The sequence below is a fragment of the Sinocyclocheilus anshuiensis genome, unplaced genomic scaffold (assembly GCF_001515605.1).
Source record: "Sinocyclocheilus anshuiensis isolate Anshui unplaced genomic scaffold, SAMN03320099.WGS_v1.1 scaffold352, whole genome shotgun sequence".
In the NCBI taxonomy this organism is placed as follows: Eukaryota; Metazoa; Chordata; class Actinopteri; order Cypriniformes; family Cyprinidae; genus Sinocyclocheilus; species Sinocyclocheilus anshuiensis.
This window is the reverse complement of record NW_015557093.1, coordinates 177,443-199,090: the sequence shown is the minus strand read 5'-3', so window position 1 is coordinate 199,090 and position 21,648 is coordinate 177,443. Positions and strand designations below refer to the sequence as shown.

Sequence of the window (21,648 nt, the reverse complement as noted above, 5' to 3'; positions counted from 1 at the left end):
ATTGGTCTTATGAAGTATTCTAATTTGTTGAGATAGTGAATTGGTGGGTTTTTGTTAAATGTGAGCCAAAATCTTCACAATTAAAAGAACCAAAGACTTAAACTACTTCAGTCTGTGTGCATTGAATTTATTTAATACACGAGTTTCACAATTTGAATTGAATTACTGAAATAAATGAACTTTTCCATGACATTCTAATTTATTGAGATGCACCTGTAGAAAGCTGAATGGCTGATCTCATTTTTGATGCAGTTTAAGAGGTTTTACAGGATATGCTGTTTAATTGATTTTGTTCAGTAAGACTTTACGGCAGCTAATAAACGCATTCTAACACATTCTGATTTGATGTAAAGGGCAATATGAAATGCATAAAATATTACATTAAATGTGCATAATTTAATAAATGTCATATTGTCAGTAGAGTTTGGAACTTAAAGGGTTAGTTCACCCAAAAATGAAAATTAGCTTGTGTTTTACTCGCCCTCGAAGCATCCTAGGTGTATATGACTTTCTTCTTTCAGACGAATCTAGTCGGAGTTATTTAAAAAATTGTCCTGGCTATTCCAAGCTCTATCATTGTAGTCAGCGGGTGTTGCAGTTGAACAGTCCACAAGTCGTCAAATTCGTCAAAGCTTGGGCATTCATAATAAAACGTGCTGCAGATGGCTCCAGGGGATGAATAAAGGCCCCCTGTAGCGAATCCATGTGTTTTTGAAAGAAAAATATCCATATTTCAAACGTAATAAACACTTTTCTCTCACTTCTGCTGACTGTCATACACTGAAGCAGTTCCGGTGGATGATGCAGCACGTATGCGCAGCGTGCGCGCCTCTGAGATATGCTAATCTCTCGAGTTTGTTTATAAGAGCAAAGGAATCAAAGTTTCCTTACTTTAGCAAAGGAAAATCAGTCTCTTCTTGGTTTATATAGAAATCCTCCGACATTTTTCTTTGCAAATCCTCTGTTTGTACTTCTAAATCGTGACTGGCATTTTGTTCTCTCCCTACATTCGTCACTAATCACGCAACGCATACGTGCTGCGTCATCCGCTGGAACTGCTTCAGTGTATGACAGTAGAAAGTCATATACACCTAGGATGCCTCGGGGGTGAGTAAAACACAAGCTAATTTTCATTTTTGGGTGAACTAACCCTTTAATGTGTTGGTTACAATAGAGAAATTTTGGCAAAGTTACTCTTTTAAAAAAAAAAAAAGGGTCCATTGCCGATAGTGACGCTTTTATCCAAAGCAACTTGCATTGCTTTTATGATACACATTTGACCAATTCTTGTATTGCCTTGGAAACTAACTCTTGACCTTTACATTGGTAGCACTGAAGCTTCAGGTAAATCCAATTTTAAGGTAGACCATGAAGTAGGGCTGGGCGATATGGGCAAAAATTCATATCTCGGTATTTTTTTGGCCGATTTGCGATATACGGGATATATCTCAGTATTTTCGTTTTTGTATTTGGATGAAAAAAAACTGTATTTAATATATTTCACTTACTGCCCAAAACAATACATATTAAAGGCTATGAAAACAAATAAAGTGAATGTAACCATGTAAGCCTTTATACTATGTGCAAAAAAGGGTTAAAATCACATTTCATTCTAACATTGTAATCTAAAAACAAAAATCAGGCTTTTAAAGCAGAAGATACAATTCACTAAACTTAAAAGTGAAAATAAGTGAGAACAAAGGCACAGAGGTGTGTTAGGCTATTTTGATTACCCCATTACAGTCACTTTACAGTCAGTGCTATCATAAAAATAGACTTAATTGTAGGTTTAAAATTTTACATCACATTTATTGTCCAACTACAAATATTTCAGTGAAATGTATATTTTAGTCAGAATTTTGTGCTGATATTTAATTAAGCTCCATCTGTTTGGCGCGCGCGGTGGCACTCGCTCACTGAAGTCTGTGAAGTTTAGCGGAGAATCCCAAAGCAGAAGGCTCATGCACTTATTTCCATGGCTAATATAAAGCCTGTCATATGTTTAAAAAAAACTGGATTGTGCACTTTCTCCACAGCAGCTCTGTCTGTGTCCTCCGCTATATTTTCAGATGCGCTCCTATATTTTCAGATGCGCTCGTATCAAACTAATGTATAATATAAATCAATATAAACGGTATTGCCTCATATCGTATAGCGTATAAAGAAAATATCGATATATCGTATCAAGGCTCGAAATTGCGACCATTTTGGTCGCATATGCTCCCGAAATTTAATCTGTGCGACCTCAAAATATATTTGGGAGCATTTGTGCGAGTGCATATAATTGTTTTCGTGCGACCCGTTTTCATTTCTCTAAAAACGTTCAGAGTATGTGCCTTCTGGATAGTGGTTGAAAGACTTCTAGTGACTCCGCTATGAAAATGGTTCTATGCACTGCGTTCACTGTAAAGCCTGTGGGACGGAGTTTGCAGGTAACCGCGTTCGCCACCGAATCTACATATTTCGCAGTTGGGAGCACCAGTGCTACCAAGTAAAAAAGTTAATTTCGAGCCCTGCGTATACAAACTTGATATACCGCCCAGCCCTACCATGAAGTCTGTAACTAGTTTTATTGCATCACAACAAACTCTGTGCTGCTGAATTGTCATGCCTCTCTTGGATTGACTACACATTTCATAACTGTCTTAACAGTTTCATAACTGATTGGTGCGTTTTAACAAGTGCTCTATATGACACTTAAATGTCCAAATATGCATATTTACAGTTACAGTTATCATGGATTACTTTGTTTGAAACAGTGTCTGATTGTTCTTTTTGATTTGCCAATGTCACCAATTTGCAAATGCATAAGCATACAGGATCGCATGTGTTACTTGTAATAGAGCTAGTTAAAGGCTCTTCAACCAGCTTTGTACTGTTACAGTGTCAGTAGTATATGTAAATGAACAGTGTCCTCTTTCGTCACTGCACGCAGATATCCCTGTGTTTGCCAGCAAAAGTCTGCTTGATGACACGTTTGTCAGGACTTTTTTTGTAAACTACGTATTGAACATCTGCATGTGTATTCCTGCCAAAATCAAAAGTGCTTAATGGCAAAAGAGAATGCCACAGTCCTTTATCTGTTTTCTGTAGTCAATGTAGCACTAATTTAAAAAAAAAAATCTTATCAGCTGTAAATTACTTAGAAATCATTCAATCCATAATTAAAGTCCAAACTATATTACTGAAATGCAAATGCAATGAACAATTAAATGCTTTTAGACATCTTAACTGTTTTGTTATAGCTGATGTAATTAGTTTTGATCAATTGCATATTTTGTGCTATTTTATGTTGATGGAAATGTTCATGAAATTAATCTTTTTGTTGTTCAGGTGGTGATCACTAGGCTAAAGCTCGACAAGGATCGCAAGAAGATCCTTGAGCGCAAGGCCAAGTCCCGACAGGACGGAAAGGATAAGGGCAAATACAAGGAGGAGACCATTGAGAAAATGCAGGAGTGAAATTATTCTTTTGCTAACAATAAAAGACTGTAAAAACCTGAGTTTTTCACTTTCTGTGCTTTTGTCTTTTATATAAAAGTGATGCTTTTGTTTGAAATGGCAGTGCTGTTACCAAATTGAACTTGAAATGAGAGCATTTGGATTTAAGCTCTGCTTTAGTGGTATCAATGTTTATTTATATAACATCTGAAAATCACAGTTGGAGCAATAGCCGGTTTCTAAACAGAAAAATGAGATCTGGGGAAATTCTTACGCTTCGCAGATATGAGACAAAACTACTTCCTATATGGCCACTTGTTTAACTGATGGGTGTTGTCAGTTGTCTTTTTGTCATAGGAAGCAAAAGCAGTGCCATGAAAATATATGGAAATTTTAAAATTGTGACTTACAGGCACTAAGTAGTCATGCATATCTTTATAGTGATATATTTCTAGTATATAGTATATATTTCTATATTATTTTTTTTTAATTACAAATGACTGGAAATGTGCCAAAGAGGGTATTAAGAGTATTTCACAGCAGTGTTATTTTAGTATCATTGGAATACAATTATATATATATATATTTTAAGTTTAAATTTGAAGAGTTTTTGTCTTATTTTTTTAATGATTTAGTTATTTACGTTTTATAATATTTAAATGTATAAACTAAATTAAAGCTTCAGTAAGTTGTTATTTTTCCTTTTTATTTCAGTTGATGCTTATTTTATTTCAAGTAACGATACTGTTCTTATGGTTTTAGTTAACTGTTCTAACCTTAATTCGCATTGCTGCACTAATTAGTTTTAACAATGCAAGAAGTCAGCGGATGACATTTTAAATAATTCATACTGGTGAAAAGGTTTCATGTGACTGGAGGAGATTAAATACATGCAGGGAACATACCCTACAAAATGCACTTTGTGTACCAAGCCAAACGTTTTGCAATATCAAAAGAAGGCTGTATATTTATGGTAGTCAACATTTGAAGTGGCTCAAAAAAGTTGATCAAAGTTGTCCTAAGACGAGAACGCATTTTGGTTTTAGGACAACTTTGATAAAAGGTTTTGATCCACTTCAAATGTTGATTAGTGCAGTTGGTGTGAGTGCAGAGGAAGAGGTGAGACGTCAGTCATATGTCAGAACGTTCAGGGCCCGAGGAGTCACATGACCATCACCGTGCACACGGCAGTGTGTAGCGCGAGCGCAGTGCTGTGGAGTCTACGAAGTTTATTTGATAGAAAATAAGTTATTAAACCTCGACCTACAAACAAATATCATGGCGGCCACATCGTTTGTGATAGCTATGTCAGTTATGACTTTGTTTTGGGGTCTTATTGGTGGAGTTATTCCCTGGTTTATTCCTAAAGGACCGAATCGAGGGTGAGCAACATTAGCATTTCCTTAAACGAAAGTTTACTGTATTAAACCAACTTTACGAGCCTCTGGTTATCGATGTAATTGAAATGTTATAAAGCCAAAGACTTTATTAACAAAAATATGTTCTTAAACGATACAGTTTATCGTTTTTTTTCAGGAAGACATTACGAACGCCAAAAAGTGAGCGTCACAATAAAATAAAGTTTGTTATTTGACTTGTGTGACAATAGGAAATACATTAAATTCAAATGTAAAGTATCTAGCACAAATTAAAAGCAAATATGTTCAATTTTATTTGTAAAATAATTATATGAATGTCTGGATCATGTGACTGTGCCAAGTGCACAAGGGTGATTTAAAGGGGTCATATGATGCTTTTTTAAAGATCATTATTTTGTGTATTTGGTGTAACAGAATATGTTGACATGCTTTAATGTTCAAAAAACACATTATTTTTCAAATACTGTACATTATTGTAGGTCCTCTATGCCCCGCCTCTCTCAAACGCTTCGTTTTCTACAAAGTCCCTCCTTCCGACAAGCGCAGTCTGCTCTGATTGGCCAGCTGACCCAGTGCATTGTGATTGGCCGAACACCGCAAGCACTCGTCGGAAATGTAACGCCCCTTACCATAATCGCGAGCTTCATCTTTCAAAATAAATGTAAAGACAGAGCCCGAAAGGGGAACAGAGTCGCGTGACAGACACAGTGATGAAGCTGGTATATGTTTGCAGTACACAAGCCACGGTTAAGACAGCTGACTCCACTGTGATGTGACGCTGTCTCTCTCTCTTTCTCTCACACACGAACACACACACCATGTGCAAAACTCCGCATTTGAACAGTCAATAGTTAGATATGTGGGGGCGTGTTAGAACGAGCCGTTTTAGGGGGGCGTGGCAGAGTCGTAACTTCGATAAAGAATATCTCTTTGATTTTGAGACTTTAGTCTTTGCAACTGCAGGAATCTTATCTATGCACAATCAGCTTGTAACACTCCAAAGAGAAAGGAAAACTTGAAATCGCATCATATGACCCCTTTAAAGAAACATATTTACACATCCATGATTATTTTAAATGTTTTATTCATAATACGTGTTATTTATATCTGTAATATGTTATTTATTCATAAGAAGTGTTAAATATCTTTTTTTTTTTTACCATTTTAGAGTCATTGTGACAATGCTGGTACTAACTGCAGTCTGTTGCTACCTTTTGTAAGTACATTGCCTTTAAATTATCTTTGTTACACATTTCTAAAGAGACTCAATAGTAAATGCTGCTTTTTAATATGGTAAAATAGAGAGATTGTTCTATTCTGTATCAGCTGAAAGTCAAACACAGCCTTTGGGCAACTCCAGTATTGATTAGAAAAGAAATACAGCACATCCAGGCCATTTCATGTGCAGTTTACTCCAGTTTCAGATCATAAACTTACAAATAATATTTTACAAATGTGTTAAATAAGATCATAATAGGTCTGAACTGTCCCACTTTGATGTGAATTATTTATTATTTTGAAGAAATATGATCGTGTTTGTTCTCTAACAGCCACTAGGCAGTGCAGACCATATTTTTGCTGCCACATTTGTTCTTGAATTCAGTCTCTTGGCGATATTTAATTTTGACTGTCATGCTCTTCACTCTGTACTTTTGGATATGTTTCAGCTGGCTGATTGCTATTCTGTCACAGCTGAATCCGTTGTTTGGACCAGTACTGACCAACGATACCATCTGGTACCTCAACCAACACTGGCAGTAGGGTCCAATTGTTTCTTTACAAAGCAGGTTAGCAGATCATCCTTTTTACATTATCCACCTTATTTTTCCCGTAAGAGCAGGCACGGCCATTTGTAAATTTTATGGGTCTGGCTTCCGGTCTCATCCGTGTCCAGCTATTTTTAGCTGTACAAAACAGGTCGTTTTGCTGCTTGATATTGCAAATTGGTGTCTTACCATATTATTTGAATGCATTATCTTAATTATGAACACACTGGTTTGTAGTGCAAACAGTTTCTCACCCTTAGGCTTACTTCCGTGTTGAAGAATAAGGTGGATAAATAAAGTCCACTAACATCTTTCATTATGTAAATTATTTAAATGTTTTCCTGTTCACTTCTTTGCAGATGCCGGAAACTTGTAAATGGCCAAATCGTTGGTAAACTCTATTTAACTGAAGCTTTACATGCTGTTCTCTTATGCAAAGAATGACCACCATGACAGTTTGTGTTGTTTTTATTAATTTGATCTCATGTTCGAGGAAATGCAATTAAATATTGTGTTTTTGTCTTTATGTGTGTATATGTACATCACCTTTGTCTCTGTATAGTTTGAGTTGAATGACCTGATTTTTGTTGGAAAAATTAACACGTCCTGTTTTTCTGTCAATATGGGGTGCTGTGTGTACATTAATGAGGAAAAAAAATTAACTTAAATGATTTTAGCAAATGACTCTTTATAACAAAGAGTGAAAAATTTAAGGGGGTCTGAATACTTTCCGTACCCACTGTATGCATGATTTCAAATGTCAAATAAAATTAAGAATGAGAATGATTTGCAACAGTTTTAAAAAAGCATTTTGCAGACTTCTTAAAATCACACAAAGTTGCAGGCCATCTAAGATGATTTTCAACTCACTGAGTTTGTCATAATGTATCTTTGGGTATTTTGGGACGTGACATCGTGCATTCGCATTCCTCTCGGTGAGAAAGCCCATCGGAGGAGACGTCGCTGTGGTTTTGCTCTTTGGCTTGGCACACAGGACAGCAGGCCGTCAGGCCATGCTCTCTGCAGGTGGTGCACGACAGAACCAGCTGGCAGCAGAAGTCTGTGGAGCACAGCTGATATTGATCCCACGGGCAACTACAGTATCTGCACTCTGGGGAAAGGAGAAGTAAATGTTAAGTTTGTCACTCCATACAATCACTTTTGAAAAACTTGCACGAGTACACACCTGAAATGACGTCCTCATTGAATGCGATGGCATAACGGTCATCAAACACAAAGAGTTTACCGTGGTAGAAGCCATCGGGGAACTGCTCTAAGTATTTGTGAATGCCTCCTTGCAGCTGGTACACCTCCTTGCATACATTCTGAAGAATAATACTCATGTTTGAGAATGGCATTACAAAGATATGTAATTTTTTCCCATTCAGACTTACTTTTGATTTGAGATAAGCCGAGCCTCGCTCACAGCGGATGCCTCCTGTACAGTACATCAGAACCTTTTTGTCCCGGAAGAGATCCAAATTTTTATCCACGTAGTCTGGGAAGTAGCTGAATTTCTGGATGTTGGGGGCCAAACACTGATTGAACTGACCCTGAGAACATACTGAACTATTATTAGCTGTAATGTACATACAGTTCTGGGATCAATGACTTTCAAACTACTTACAATTTTGCTCTCGTAAAAGTTTCTGCAGTCCAGTAGTATTGTATCATTGCCCAAGGACTGATTTTCCACAAACGCCTTCACTTCTTTGTGAAATTCCTTTGGTTCCAAGTGTATTCCTTTTTGAAGTACAACATTCGCATGAATACAATAGATTAATATATTGTACATAATTTGATGCATCTTTACTGAATACAAGTATTAATATCTTCAAAAAACACCTAACCTCCAGCTTTTGAAATTTAAATAATATATTTAAATAGGCACACTGAATAAACAATCGTACTATGTATCAAGCAAGTTGTAAAGTGTTTCTCTTACCAGCCAATCTGTAGGAAACGATAGCTGGATCTACACCCATCGGGACAATTTCTTTGTAAACACCAACCTTCAAATCAGAAAAGCACGCTGCACCTCCTTCACTTTTCTGAGGGAAAAGTCAGTGAAGAGCATAGGTGATTTTAGACACTAGTTATTATGGGGGATTCAGACCCCATCTTTCATCTTAGAAAAAAATCTTATGTCTTTAACATCTCCCTTTACCTGAAGTGCCAAAACTTTAAAAGTTGGTTAAATTAAGTATTATCATTTCTCTTTCCTGACAAACATATGCCACTTTAATTGTCAGTCAGTCTCATAATCTCTAAGCACCACTAAAATTAAATCTCGGATTATTATGAGCATTATTTTAATTAATTTTATGCATCTTACCAGTGTTATTCTGGACAGTGGCACAGATACTTTACCTTAAAATCCTGTACTTGCATTATTTTGAAGGTTGGATGTGACAGCATTGCCTTGATGTAAAGATTAGTGGCTGTTTTGGTGCCACCAACCGTTCCATTGATACCTTCCGTAGCCACTCGTACCTGGAGAAGAACAACCTCAATCCAGTAAAATGGCAATAAAAATCTGGAACAAATTTTGCTTTGCTTTTATTTACCTTGCCTGTTAGTTTAAGTTTTAAACAAAGCTCTTTCTGCCACTGACAAATGATCTGAGGATCATTTAACTGACAGTAGCAGTAATACAGCAGAACTTCACCTGGACCCCTAAAACAGAGGAAGTCTTCATATAAGCAGAGCAGATGATATCAGAAACATGCAATCAATGCACATACGTACTTGATGAGGTCATCCTCTGGGATATGGCTTGTATTAGGGATCCAGGATGATACATCTGTTGATTCTTCATGAATGGACTCTTCCTCGCTGTGAGCCTGGTGGAGCATCACGTCCAGTGTCTCAGTGGTCAGCTGGTGAATCTCACTGGCATGGCTGTTGGCAATATGTTTGTGGATTGATGATGACTCTTTGAATGACTGTCCACAGCAGTGCCAAAGAGCTGGTGAGCTGTTTTCACAGGTTGGACGAACTTTCTTGGATGCCACAAATTTCGCAAATGTCTAAACACCATGGGGAAAGTACTGCTATTAAACACTACAATCATCATATCAATAAGCGTAACTTAAAATGATCACTGTACTCACCATTTTCTTGACATGAGGGTACAGTTTCCTTGCTGCTGAAGTCTGGTTTGTCTGCTTTATGGACCTCTGGACCAAGACTCTCAACGTCCAAATCAACAAGCATACTTGCCATTATAATTGTGATACTGATCTCCAATAATTGAGAGAAACCCAACTATTACCTATCACAGTTCACAATCTAATACTTTCAAAACAAAACACCATCCTAAAAACCTGCATATAAAGAAATGTAACCCTTTTGCAATGCAATTTATGTCGTTAACCCTCGACCGGTTATTAAACACTGATAGGTTAATAAAACTAAACATAGAAGAAAACTAAACGTGCATTCATGGCTGTAGAGATAAAATGAGTCGCATCTACCGGTGTCCGATTCGCGAATGATTAATTATTTTGACTCGGATCTTTTAATTGAATCAGATTCTAAATGACTATTTATCAGGTAAATTATAGCTGCAACAAACTGAACTGGGACGAGCAATAAACACACTTATTAAAATAGAAAGTTTAAAGCGTGTTTTTTACGCTGCAAGAACAACTAATAGGACACAAGGAATACAAGTTTTGCAGCATACCAGGGATCATAAGCCTACTTGTGTAAAATAAGTAATTGTTTTGAAAACGAAGTTCTCGAAAGAAACGATTCTTGGTGATGAATCGGACTTCTCACCACGAATCGCAACAATACACGTGTTTCCGTTGACGCAGCTGTTAGCCCGGATGTGCTCTCCTTAAATCAACCGCTTTTATTTTTCTAGCGTGGCTAACGGCTGTTACCATTCAAAGCTGCAAGCTTTACTAAACGCAATTCAGTGGATTTAAAATAGTTCCAAAAAGTGTATGCGTAGCGGTTTTTCCATACTATTTCAACGGTCTGAATATTGCATTTGAGAAATGTCGAGGCGAAGGCACAGCGATGAGAGTGATGGTGAGTGAGTTAGCATGCAGGTTGACAGATGTGTTTATGTAATTTTCATATTGTGTGTTTGTTTACTCTTATGATTGCAAATGAAAGACTTTCTGACAATATGGCAGCAGAAGGGTGCAGTATTTGGCATATGTAGTCTGTTTATTTGCATTAAGTGTATTTGCATTTAAAAAAAGCCTCAAGTAACCAATTAAATGTTACTTTTCGAACAGATAGGAAGCTTTCAGATAAATAAAGCGCTTTGAATTTGATTATGATAATTTAGGACAGAATGCAAGTCTCTTTGCACTATTTAATACTATTTCATTGCATTTTCTTAAAACTCTCATAGTACTTTTATTTACCATTAAATATTTGTCTTTTATTGTCTCAAAATTACACTACATAATTCAGCTAATTGTGTTGTCATTCATGTTAGAAGTGACAAATTGAATGCTTGTTTTTTAGTTATTTGGCTGTTTTTGTTCTGATAACACTGTCCACTTTGATTAAAAGAAATGTTCTCATTTGTTTCAAACATGCAGACTTGTTAGAGGATAATATACGTGGTCAATTTCAAAGTTAGCTAAAAGTTCACCTATAAGACTCATATGCTTGAGTTTTTCCATTCCAGCCGGCTCCCAGCCTCACAAACGGAGGAGGACGTCTGAACCCATTGAGATTGAAGACCGCTTGGAGTCGCTGATATGTCGAGTGGGAGAGAAGGTATAGTCTCGCACATCTTACTGCTCATGCAGAAGTTTTTATTTTATTTTAGACATAACTGATTAATGTATATTCTTCCAGAGTACGTCCTCCTTAGAGAGCAATTTGGAAGGTCTTGCTGGTGTCCTGGAGGCGGATCTTCCTAATTATAAAAGCAAAATCCTGCGCATCTCATGTGCTGTGTAAGCGACCTGTATTTTAATGTGCAATGTTTCCTTTTGCTTCAAAAGTGAATCTCACTATGCAATGGATGTTGTATATAACACTTTGTTTGTTTTTGCGCAGTGCAAGGCTTTTGCCAGAGAAGTTAACGGTGTACACAACACTAGTGGGACTTCTTAACGCTCGCAACTACAACTTTGGAGGAGAGTTTGTGGAGGCCATGATCCGACAACTTAAGGAGACACTAAAATCAAACCTTTACTCTGAGGCCGTTTACTTGGTTTGTGCTGTTTAGCATTTATAAAAAAAAAAAATGCATCACAACTTTATTTTAAGTTTTGATGGTGTTTAATTCATCATGTGCACTGCAGGTGCGCTTTCTCAGTGACCTGGTGAACTGTCATGTCATCGCGGCTCCATCCATGGTTGCTATGTTTGAGAACTTTGTCAGTGTCACGCAGGAAGAAGACATACCACAGGTGAACATGACCCTAAGCATCCCTAGCAGATCATATTCATAGATAATCGTGAGGCTGACAGATGTGTCTGTACAGGTGCGGTCTGACTGGTATGTGTACGTTGTGCTGTCCAGTCTACCTTGGGTTGGCAAGGAGCTGTATGAGAAGAAGGATGTGGAAATGGATCGCTTGCTCAACCAAATTGAGGGATATTTAAAGTAGGTTCCTCTTTCAGCTGTGAAATTACTATCATTTGCACAAAAAGATGCAAGATGCAACACATTATCTTTTGTAGTGTCGTATATTTCCCGGTAATATTCATGGAGAAATAATGTAGAACCATCAGGATTTGAAACATGTTAGGCTATGATATTAACTCTGTAAAGCCTTACATATTAAGCACTAGTCTGGAAAAAAAAAATAGCAATACGTTTATTGAACTTTTAGACAAAAAGTTTGTAAAAGATCTAACAATATAAATAAAAATAAGCTCATACTCAAGGATGGGAAAAACAATTTTATTCTGATATTTTAAGTATTCTAATGTTTATATGGCCAAAAGTTAAGATGTAATTTTGATTGTTTGTTTTGCTTGTAATGTAAATCAGTTCAGATCTATATAATAGAATAGTAGACTACATAAATAAAATGCATTTAAAAATATCAGTTGTCAGTCTATTTCTCCAAATAATATCTTAGTAATATCATATTTTAAAGCTTAGTTTTAAAGATCATATGATGCAGAACATATAATGCAGTGCAATACAATGATGATTTAAATAAATATTCATTAAATGTATTTGATCTATCATATTTGATACTTTATTTAACATGATTTCTAAAAAATGATATATGGATAATCAAGTAAACTTGGGTTGCACCAGTCCAGTAAGTGTTCATCTTGAACAGTTACTAACAATATAAAAGTTATTCTTACTTTTTGTATATAAAAATCATCATAGATTTTACAGTAAAAAGACGTGTGAACTACAACCTGACTTGGATGTGTTTAGAATTATGCTAAAAGGTCTTTATAAAAAGTATAAGCATATAGCTACTATAATCAATCAGATGACAGAATGTAGGAAGTTTTTCAGCAAAGTTTTGATTGAGTATAATTTAGAAGCCTGAATCTGATACAGTAGGCTTTAAAGGGTTAAAAAACTTTATTTATATATATGTATATATGTATGTGTGTGTGTACTGATAGAATAATGTGCTAGTTTTGATACCATGTTGTCTTTAAAACAATAACTTGTACCTTATTTTTCTTTGTTGATATTATGATGTTTGACGGCTCAAATGTGGTTATGCAAGTAGATTACAGAAAATACAGAGGAGTCTGCTGTGAAATGTCATGATTTGGGTTTTGTTACAGGCGGCGTCAAAAGACTCATGTTCCTATGCTGCAGGTGTGGACCGCAGAAAAGCCCCACCCACAGGAAGAGGTGAGAGTCCGAAAACAGGCTTCATCTATTCCAGCCTCATCACCTTATCTATAAGCACTAACAAAATATCAATCACAGTTATTCTCAATGCAGTTGTTAATGCAATTTGGGTTGTATTTTCCATGTATTTATTCATGTATTTTGAGGATGGGTTTGTCTTGCAACCAGCCCATTTTGGATTCCCACTAATTTGACTACCGTAGAGTTTGGTTAGATGCAGAACTTTTGACATTATCAAACAAATGATATGGAAGGTGCTTTCTCTTTGTCACATTTGATTCATTCTAGGTATGTGTGTTTGTATACAAATATATATTTATTTATAATTCCCCTCCCCCCTTTTCTTGTCAGTGACCCTATCAGAACAGACTTAGAACCCACCAGTTGAGAGCTGCTCTGTCCTTTCACTGTAATTAATTTCTTCTGTGTCTCTCTGTGCAGTATCTGGACTGTCTCTGGGCTCAGGTGCAGAAGCTGAAGAAAGACCGCTGGCAGGAGCGTCACATCCTGCGGCCTTATATTGCATTTGACAGCGTGCTGTGTGAAGCCCTGCAGCACAACCTGCCCCCTTTCACACCTCCAGCCCACTCTGATGACGCTGTCTACCCCATGCCCCACGTCGTCTTCCGCATGTTCGACTACACTGATGCCCCAGAGGTGCAGTAATGTTTCAAATCTAGTCCTAATTTTTCAACTGGATCTATAATGGGACTAGGGTTGGGCCATGTCTACAAAATTGGCATCGGACGATGTCTACAGTGAAACATCGCGATGGACGATGACATCGGCAGGGGGAGGGGTGTGGGTGAAGAGTTAGGGGGTGTGCCCGAAGCGTGAATCCTTATAAGGGAAAACACGATTCTTAACACCGTGTCTACAACACATGCTGTGACAAAATACTATAGAACCACTGATCTATAATAGAGATTTATTATATATAGATTAGTCTATAGAACTCATTATAATCAGTGATGCGGTCTACACTGGATGCGGTGCGACATGACAAATCCCCGACGGTTGCCTGTTACATCCTACAGTACATAAAATTTCACTTAACACATAAACAGAGTGAGGAGAGATGACTGAGAACGATGGCGAATGATTTGCAGATCCTCAGTACCACTGACAAACATATAATCTTGTAAAATGTGTGGCAAGTACTGCCGCTCCATAGTATAAACAGAGTACCCTGCGATCTCGAAAGTAAAACTAAAAGCGATCGTGCATTCAAAAGCATGATGCCAGTTTCAATGCCAGGTATAATAGTGGCTCCCTGATGCCGAAATATATATGTAGTATACCCAATTATATACCTGCGAGGAAAAATATTGAAATATATATTTTCCTCCCATCTCGTATTTTTCTACATTCTACATGTTCTTTGATGAATAGAAAGTTCAAAATCATTTATTTGAAATAAATCTTTTGTAACATTATAAATGCCTTTCCTGTCACTTTTGATCAATTTAATCCATCCTTGTATAAAAGTATTATTTCTTAAAAAAAGGTAATGCATAATCAGTTTGATTAATTTTATTTTAATTTATTTTAAATTTGTTTAGTTTCATGTTCTTGTGGATGCTGTTTGTATATGTAAGTGTGTTTATGTCTGTCTGTTGTCAGGGGCCAGTGATGCCAGGAAGTCATTCAGTCGAGCGCTTTGTGATTGAGGAGAACCTGCGCTGCATCATCAAGTCTCACTGGAGGGAGAGGAAGACCTGGTCAGTTCTTTTCATATGCTGATAGCATTACTTTTTGCTTTTAGTTTTTTTTTTTTTAAACTTAGCCTACATACTTGGCCTTCAAGTGTTGTTTTTTTCCTCTTTCTTTTGCTCTTTCAGTGCTGCCCAATTGCTCAGCTACCCTGGAAAAAACAAGATTCCCCTTAACTACCATATTGTGGAGGTAAATAAGAATGTGATGCTGGTCATTTTTTATTTGATAATATGGCAAAATATATTAGCTACTGTTAGTGCAGTAAATGGGCACTTAAGCCCTATTCGGACGGGACTAGTTTTACAGGGGGTCTTTCGAGGAATTTGTGTTTCGTAGACGTACTTTGCGGTTTTAATCCTGTCCGAATCTGCCACATCAGTGTTTTTCTCAAACAACCTCTGTAATAATTCACGAGCAAATTATCTACTGTTTTTCAGCAAACTTCGTGATCCTCTGAGAAAACTTATCCTGTCCAAATGCGAATGTCTGATTGCAGACAAGATTTTTTTCACAACGCGTTTCATTGTGTGTTTTGGCCAACGTGAACTACCGTAGACGCTGTTACTACTGCGTGCATTTTTGATATGTTTGCCTCATGGCAAAGAAATGAAAAAATAATAACCAAATCACGTAAACTCTTAAGACTGGCTACTGTAACATCAGCGTCAGGTAAGATTACTCACCTTCATTTCTGCACTCTGTGGGTGAAGAGTTAGGGGGTGTGCCCGAAGCGTGAATCCTTATAAGGGAAAACACGATTCTTAACACCGTGTCTACAACACATGCTGTGACAAAATACTATAGAACCACTGATCTATAATAGAGATTTATTATATATAGATTAGTCTATAGAACTCATTATAATCAGTGATGCGGTCTACACTGGATGCGGTGCGACATGACAAATCCCCGACGGTTGCCTGTTACATCCTACAGTACATAAAATTTCACTTAACACATAAACAGAGTGAGGAGAGATGACTGAGAACGATGGCGAATGATTTGCAGATCCTCAGTACCACTGACAAACATATAATCTTGTAAAATGTGTGGCAAGTACTGCCGCTCCATAGTATAAACAGAGTACCCTGCGATCTCGAAAGTAAAACTAAAAGCGATCGTGCATTCAAAAGCATGATGCCAGTTTCAATGCCAGGTATAATAGTGGCTCCCTGATGCCGAAATATATATGTAGTATACCCAATTATATACCTGCGAGGAAAAATATTGAAATATATATTTTCCTCCCATCTCGTATTTATTCCCTTTAGGGGTTACGCCTACATGTTATTTTCTTTCCGAACACGGTATTGGGGGGGGGATCACGATGCCGGCACAACATCGTGATGTCTATCAGTTTACCGGCCCAACCCTAAATGGGACATCAGAGGAAAAAATGCATAATCCTTTAAAAACATGAAAATGCGTTTTTATTTAAAGGTCTTTAATTGCATTCTTTAGCATCAGTGTTGAAAATAGTTGTGCTGATTATTATTTTGTGGAAACAATGCTACATAGTTTTCAGAATTTTTGATGAATAGAAAGTTCAAAAGCATTTATTTGAAATGGCTTTTAATTGCCATTAATTAAATTCTTTAGCACCAATGTTGAAAATAGTTGTGCTGCTTATTATTTTGTGGAAATAATGCTACATAGTTTTCAGAATTCCTTGATGAATAGAAAGTTCAAAAGCATTTATTTGAAAGAAATCTTTTGTAACATTATACATGCCTTTCCTGTCACTTTTGATCAAATTAATCCATCCTTTCTGTAAAAAAATCCCACTGACCCCGAACTTTTGAACTGTGATGTATATTCAGTTTTATTAATTTTTAATTTGCTTAAAATTGGTTGCGTTCCATATTCTTGTGGATGCTGTTTGTATATGTAAGTGTGTTTTTGTCTGTCGTCAGGGGCCTGTGATGCCTGGAAGTCATTCAGTTGAGCGCTTTGTGATTGAGGAGAACCTGCACTGCATAATCAAGTCTCACTGGAGGGAGAGAAAGACCTGGTCGTAAGATTACTCACCTTTCATTTCTGCACTCAATTACATTTTTAATTACATTACTGTATGTACCTTTACAAAAATGAAACATGGGTTTACTAAATAAATACAAAAATAAAATAGTTAAAGTAACCACAAATTAACCATGGTTTTGCTATACTAGCCATAGCTTAACCATGGCATTTGTAATAAACCTGTGATTATATTTAATGGTAATCAATCCGAATGACTATATGCAATGTACGCATACAGAGTGTGTGATCTCTGCGATGCCCAGATGTACAAAACAGACCCTCCCACAGAGATGTTAGTTCTGTCCTAATTGGTACATGAAAATCACAGATGTCGGGTGACAAGAAACGAAACTCAAGCGTAGTTTAGAAAACTAGTCCCGTCTGAATAGGGCTTTAAATAAGTTATTTCAGTTAATGCTATATCTGTATCTCTGTAGGTGATATTTGGTGAGTTATTCCAGCTGCCGAGTCCTCCTCATATTGATGTCATGTACACTGCGTTACTCATTGAGCTCTGCAAACTGCAACCGGGCTCTTTACCACAAGTTGTATCCTTCATACTGACGGAAAACCATGCGAATTTGTGTTTTTAACTGATTCCTCCTTCACATTGTGCCACAGCTGTCTCAAATTTAAACTTTTGGTAACATAAGTGTCCCCTACTGTTGTAGTTTTCTTTAACCTGCCATTATTCAGCTTGCTCAAGCCACAGAAATGATGTATATGAGGCTGGACACAATGAACACAACCTGCATAGACCGGTGAGTCTTCAATTTGAAGTTGAATAGTTGGCTAAGCCATTCCCTTTTGTTAAAGGGATAGTTCACCCAAAAATGAAAATTGTCATTTACTCACCCTCATGCTGTTCCTGTATTTCCTGTATGAGTTTCTTTCTTATGTTGAACATAAAAGAAGATATTTTGAAGAATGCTGGTAATCAAACAGTTGATGGTCCCCATTGACTTCAACAGTATTATTTTCCCTACTATAGAAGTCATTGGGGACCAACAACTGTTTGGTTCTTCAAAATATCTTTTGTGTTCAACATAAGAAAGAAACTTATACAGGTTTTGGGTTTAAATAATATATCTCATCCTGAGAAAGTAAAGTTACCAAGTTGAATTCTGATAACAGACTTTGAATTGAATCCTCATTAAAAGTAAAACTTTTCTTACTACAGTAAAAAAGAAATGTTAGCAACATTGACTTCAAAGAGGCTTGAGAAACTTCAAAGCTTTTGTCCCTTTAATGTTTCTTTAATATGGTGGATTATTCTGTTTCAGGCTCATCAACTGGTTCTCCCATCATCTGAGTAACTTCCAGTTCAGATGGAGCTGGGATGACTGGTGAGGATGAGCTGTTTCCTCTGGGAATTATTTGTACATGCTGTGCATTGTCTGTTTGTGTTTAAAAAGTTGTGAATTGTATTGAGTATTGAATTTTGATCTCTTCAGGGCTGACTGCTTGACTCAAGATATTGAAAAGCCTAAACCCAAGTTCGTTAAAGAGGTTTTGGATAAGTGTATGAGGTAAATTTCACACATCTCTTTATTAAGTTGCATTGCTTTTTATAATTGCTAATTGGACCCAGTTAATGCATGCTGTTATGTTTATTACACTGAGCCTTGATTATGAACATGCAGGTTGTCGTATCATCAGCGGATAGTGGACATTGTTCCTCCGAGTTTCTCTGCCCTGATCCCAGCTGACCCTGTGTGCAGCTATAAATATGGAGAGGAGGCTGACAGTATGTTCGTGCTCACGAACACATTTGTGATTCAATGTGTACATTTATATTTATATGCATGCATGTATACATGTCTTCAATTTTACGTTCTCATAGTGACAACCGACCACTTCCACTGTTTTATTATTTATTATTTTGCAGCTGTATTATATTATCTTTCAGTATAGTTGTGTAATGTTGTTTGTCTTTGTCTTTTAATTTGGTTCAGGTTCATTACCAGGATTAGCTATGGCAACTACAGTGGGTAACGCTATCAAAAACCGGGCATCTAATGAGGAGATTCTTATTGTTCTAAAAGATGTCCCTAATCCAAACCAGGATGATGATGATGGTGGGTCTGCCTTTTGGTCTCATATGACATTAAGCCACTTGCCAATCATGGTCCAACATCTAGTCTAGGGCAGGGGTCCTGAACTCTGGAACTTGAGATCCACTTTCCTGCAGAGATTAGCTCCAACCTGGATTAAACACACCTACCTGCTACTTTGTAGTAATACTGAAGACCTTGATTAGCTTGTTCAGGTGTGTTTGATTTTGGAGCTAAACTCAGCAGGAAAGTGGTCCTGGTCTAGGGCTATCAATTGAATTTAAATAGATAATTGTTAAAGATATTCAATAAATTAACTAAATATTTATAACGTATTTAATATTTATGTACGTAATTCATAATGCTACATGCATTATGAATTACGTATATACGCATATATACATATACATTATATACATTTCATTAAATAATCCTGAAAAAGTCGCTATAATACAATGATTTCTGAAGAATCATGTATCACTGAAGACTGGTGGAAATTCAGCTTTGCCATTACAGAAATAAATTGTATTTTTAAACATGAATATAGAAACGTTAATTTAAATTGTAGTAGTAATTCACAATATCACTGTTATGAACAAATAAATACAGCCTTTATGAGCAAGAGACTTTTCAAAAGCATTTTTATTTTATTTGTATTTATCTTTCATTGATTGTTATTATTAATTTTATGAATGTTATTCATTTTAATTATTTATTCTAAATGGTTGGTCTACTTAAAGGACTCAGAGGTTTTTGGAAATTACACTGGAAAAAATAGGTTATTAACTGGTGTTATTTGAGTAAAAGATATTGTTTAACATCACTGAACCAACCTATATACATTACTTTATACCTGCAAAACTAATTTATATGGGTTAAATCAGGTAGAAGTAGCTATTTTTTATTTATTTATTTTTTTTTTAATCATAACATCACAGACCTTGAATGTAAATACTAAGAAAATAAAAAAAGGAAACAAAAAAGCAACAAACAAACTCATAAGTACAGTGAATAATACTTCAGGGTAATTTAAAAGGAACATACAAATAAACCACGGCAGCAAATTTCAACTTGGCATTGTGTATTATGAGTATATTTGGCTCTTATTACAGATTGTTCCTCATTTGTATATTGCTTTGGATAAAAGCATCTCCTAAGTGAGTGAATGTAAATGCGTGGTTTTCTGTATGTAACCACACTTCTCCTTTCTATCCAGACGGGGGCGATGGCTTCAACCCTCTAAAGATTGAAGTGTTCCTGCAGACGCTGCTCCATTTGGCTGCGAAGTCTTTCAGTCATTCCTTCAGTGCCCTGGCCAAGTGAGTATCTCCTGCCAAACCCCACACAGGCCTGCCAGCAGCTGGCTCCGTGCTCCCTCTCCTGCTCACAAACACTGCCTGTAATTGCTAAAAGCACAGATCATTGAGAACGTATCAAAGCTTGTTAAATGCTCAGGTGCCGTTCTTCTGGTAAACGGCAATGGACGTGTTTATTTTCTCTCTCAGGTTCCATGAGGTTCTGAAGACCCTTACAGACAGCGATGAGGGGAAACTGCACATCCTCAGGGTTCTGTATGAGTTCTGGAGGAACCATCCTCAGGTGGGATCATTCAGACATCATATTTTATATGTTGTATTGTTTGTTTGCACGCCAGCCATGGCATTTATAAGAGCTCATGCTGTCATTGTACTCTTTCAGATGATCTCAGTGTTGGTGGACAAGCTGATACGGACCCAGATTGTGGACTGTGCAGCTGTGGCCAACTGGATATTTTCTCCCGAAATGGCTCATGATTTCACCAGGTAAACCTGCAGAACACACTTACTTGTGCAGGGGAGGTCACTGCAGCTGTAACTGATTTACGTTCATTGGGTCTATGCAGGTTTTATGTGTGGGAGATTCTACATTCCACCATCCGGAAGATGAACAAACACGTGCAGAAGATTCAGAACGAGTTGGATGAGGCAAAAGTAAAGCTGGAGAAGCAACACAACAAAAAGGTAGAGAAAAAATATTTTTGACTGCTAAGGCACTTGTGCATGTGGGCTTTTGTTCAAACCACAGCACTCTGATTTGTTTTTTTTGTTTTTTTTTGCTATTCTGATCTTTGGGATTGCCTGTTCTTCACTGTTACTTTAGTAAGGGCTTACATTGCATCGTTTGTTTGTGCAGTGCAGACAGTTAGTATCTGGAACGTCAACATTGGTTGCTGTAGTAATAATGTAGGTGTCGGCCCTAAGCCAACACACTTTCTCATCCAGCAACTAGTGAGGATAGACCAGACGGACAACTGGAAATTTGGCTTCTGGTTGGTCACAATGTCTAGCCACAGCATTGAATTGGTGCCTGAGACAACATATGCTGTTGAGGAGGGATTACTGCATTTGTTTTTTGTTTTTTTTTACATCCTACCTAGTAGGGCTGTGCGATTTGGGGGAAAATATCAAATTGCGATTTTT

General features: G+C 36.9%; 3 protein-coding genes across 4 annotated transcripts in view; 2 read left to right on the top strand and 1 right to left on the bottom strand.

The window, feature by feature from the left end:
• LOC107677384 (60S ribosomal protein L26-like) overlaps window positions 1-3,503 on the top strand; it is a 4,343-nt gene extending 840 nt beyond the window's left edge. The window contains exon 3 of the mRNA XM_016472267.1: window positions 3,334-3,503. Within this exon, the coding sequence (XP_016327753.1) occupies window positions 3,334-3,462 (129 nt within the window). The 3' untranslated portion in view covers window positions 3,463-3,503. The remainder of the gene's footprint in view (window positions 1-3,333) is intronic.
• Window positions 1,734-10,072, bottom strand: LOC107677383 (thiosulfate sulfurtransferase/rhodanese-like domain-containing protein 2). 2 transcript variants are annotated; one of them, XR_001632833.1, is made up of 10 exons: window positions 9,700-10,072; window positions 9,335-9,615; window positions 9,154-9,262; window positions 8,957-9,079; window positions 8,532-8,637; window positions 8,214-8,329; window positions 7,981-8,139; window positions 7,773-7,911; window positions 7,381-7,697; window positions 1,734-1,746 (listed from the first exon to the last, which is right to left on the bottom strand). XR_001632833.1 is itself a non-coding variant. In XM_016472266.1 (9 exons), the coding sequence occupies exons 1-9, from the start codon at window positions 9,700-9,702 to the stop codon at window positions 7,465-7,467; spliced, it is 1,269 nt and encodes a 422-aa protein (XP_016327752.1). In that variant the 5' UTR covers window positions 9,703-10,072; the 3' UTR covers window positions 7,335-7,464. The 2 variants fall into 2 exon arrangements, 1 of the variants encoding a protein (XP_016327752.1); XM_016472266.1 differs by lacking the exon at window positions 1,734-1,746 and having other exon boundaries at window positions 7,335-7,697.
• A 354-nt stretch (window positions 10,073-10,426) lies between these two features.
• The window catches only part of LOC107677382 (nuclear cap-binding protein subunit 1), a 21,027-nt gene continuing 9,805 nt past the window's right edge, over window positions 10,427-21,648 (top strand). The window contains exons 1-20 of the mRNA XM_016472265.1: window positions 10,427-10,627; window positions 11,241-11,332; window positions 11,414-11,514; window positions 11,618-11,774; window positions 11,866-11,973; window positions 12,049-12,170; window positions 13,331-13,400; window positions 13,842-14,057; window positions 15,024-15,121; window positions 15,242-15,305; window positions 17,573-17,683; window positions 17,832-17,896; window positions 18,419-18,481; window positions 18,590-18,664; window positions 18,779-18,882; window positions 19,091-19,213; window positions 20,406-20,508; window positions 20,695-20,788; window positions 20,888-20,991; window positions 21,072-21,189. Of these exons, the coding sequence (XP_016327751.1) occupies window positions 10,594-10,627; window positions 11,241-11,332; window positions 11,414-11,514; window positions 11,618-11,774; window positions 11,866-11,973; window positions 12,049-12,170; window positions 13,331-13,400; window positions 13,842-14,057; window positions 15,024-15,121; window positions 15,242-15,305; window positions 17,573-17,683; window positions 17,832-17,896; window positions 18,419-18,481; window positions 18,590-18,664; window positions 18,779-18,882; window positions 19,091-19,213; window positions 20,406-20,508; window positions 20,695-20,788; window positions 20,888-20,991; window positions 21,072-21,189 (2,022 nt within the window). The 5' untranslated portion in view covers window positions 10,427-10,593. The remainder of the gene's footprint in view (window positions 10,628-11,240; window positions 11,333-11,413; window positions 11,515-11,617; window positions 11,775-11,865; window positions 11,974-12,048; window positions 12,171-13,330; window positions 13,401-13,841; window positions 14,058-15,023; window positions 15,122-15,241; window positions 15,306-17,572; window positions 17,684-17,831; window positions 17,897-18,418; window positions 18,482-18,589; window positions 18,665-18,778; window positions 18,883-19,090; window positions 19,214-20,405; window positions 20,509-20,694; window positions 20,789-20,887; window positions 20,992-21,071; window positions 21,190-21,648) is intronic.

What these genes read in the sequence shown, in the direction of transcription:
- LOC107677383 (XM_016472266.1), bottom strand. An exon ending in ACTTTTACGAGAGCAAAATT is followed by an intron (nt 8,140 to 8,213) that starts GTAAGTAGTTTG and finishes GTATGTTCTCAG; the next exon opens with GGTCAGTTCAATCAGTGTTT. An exon ending in CGGCTTATCTCAAATCAAAA is followed by an intron (nt 7,912 to 7,980) that starts GTAAGTCTGAAT and finishes ATTATTCTTCAG; the next exon opens with AATGTATGCAAGGAGGTGTA.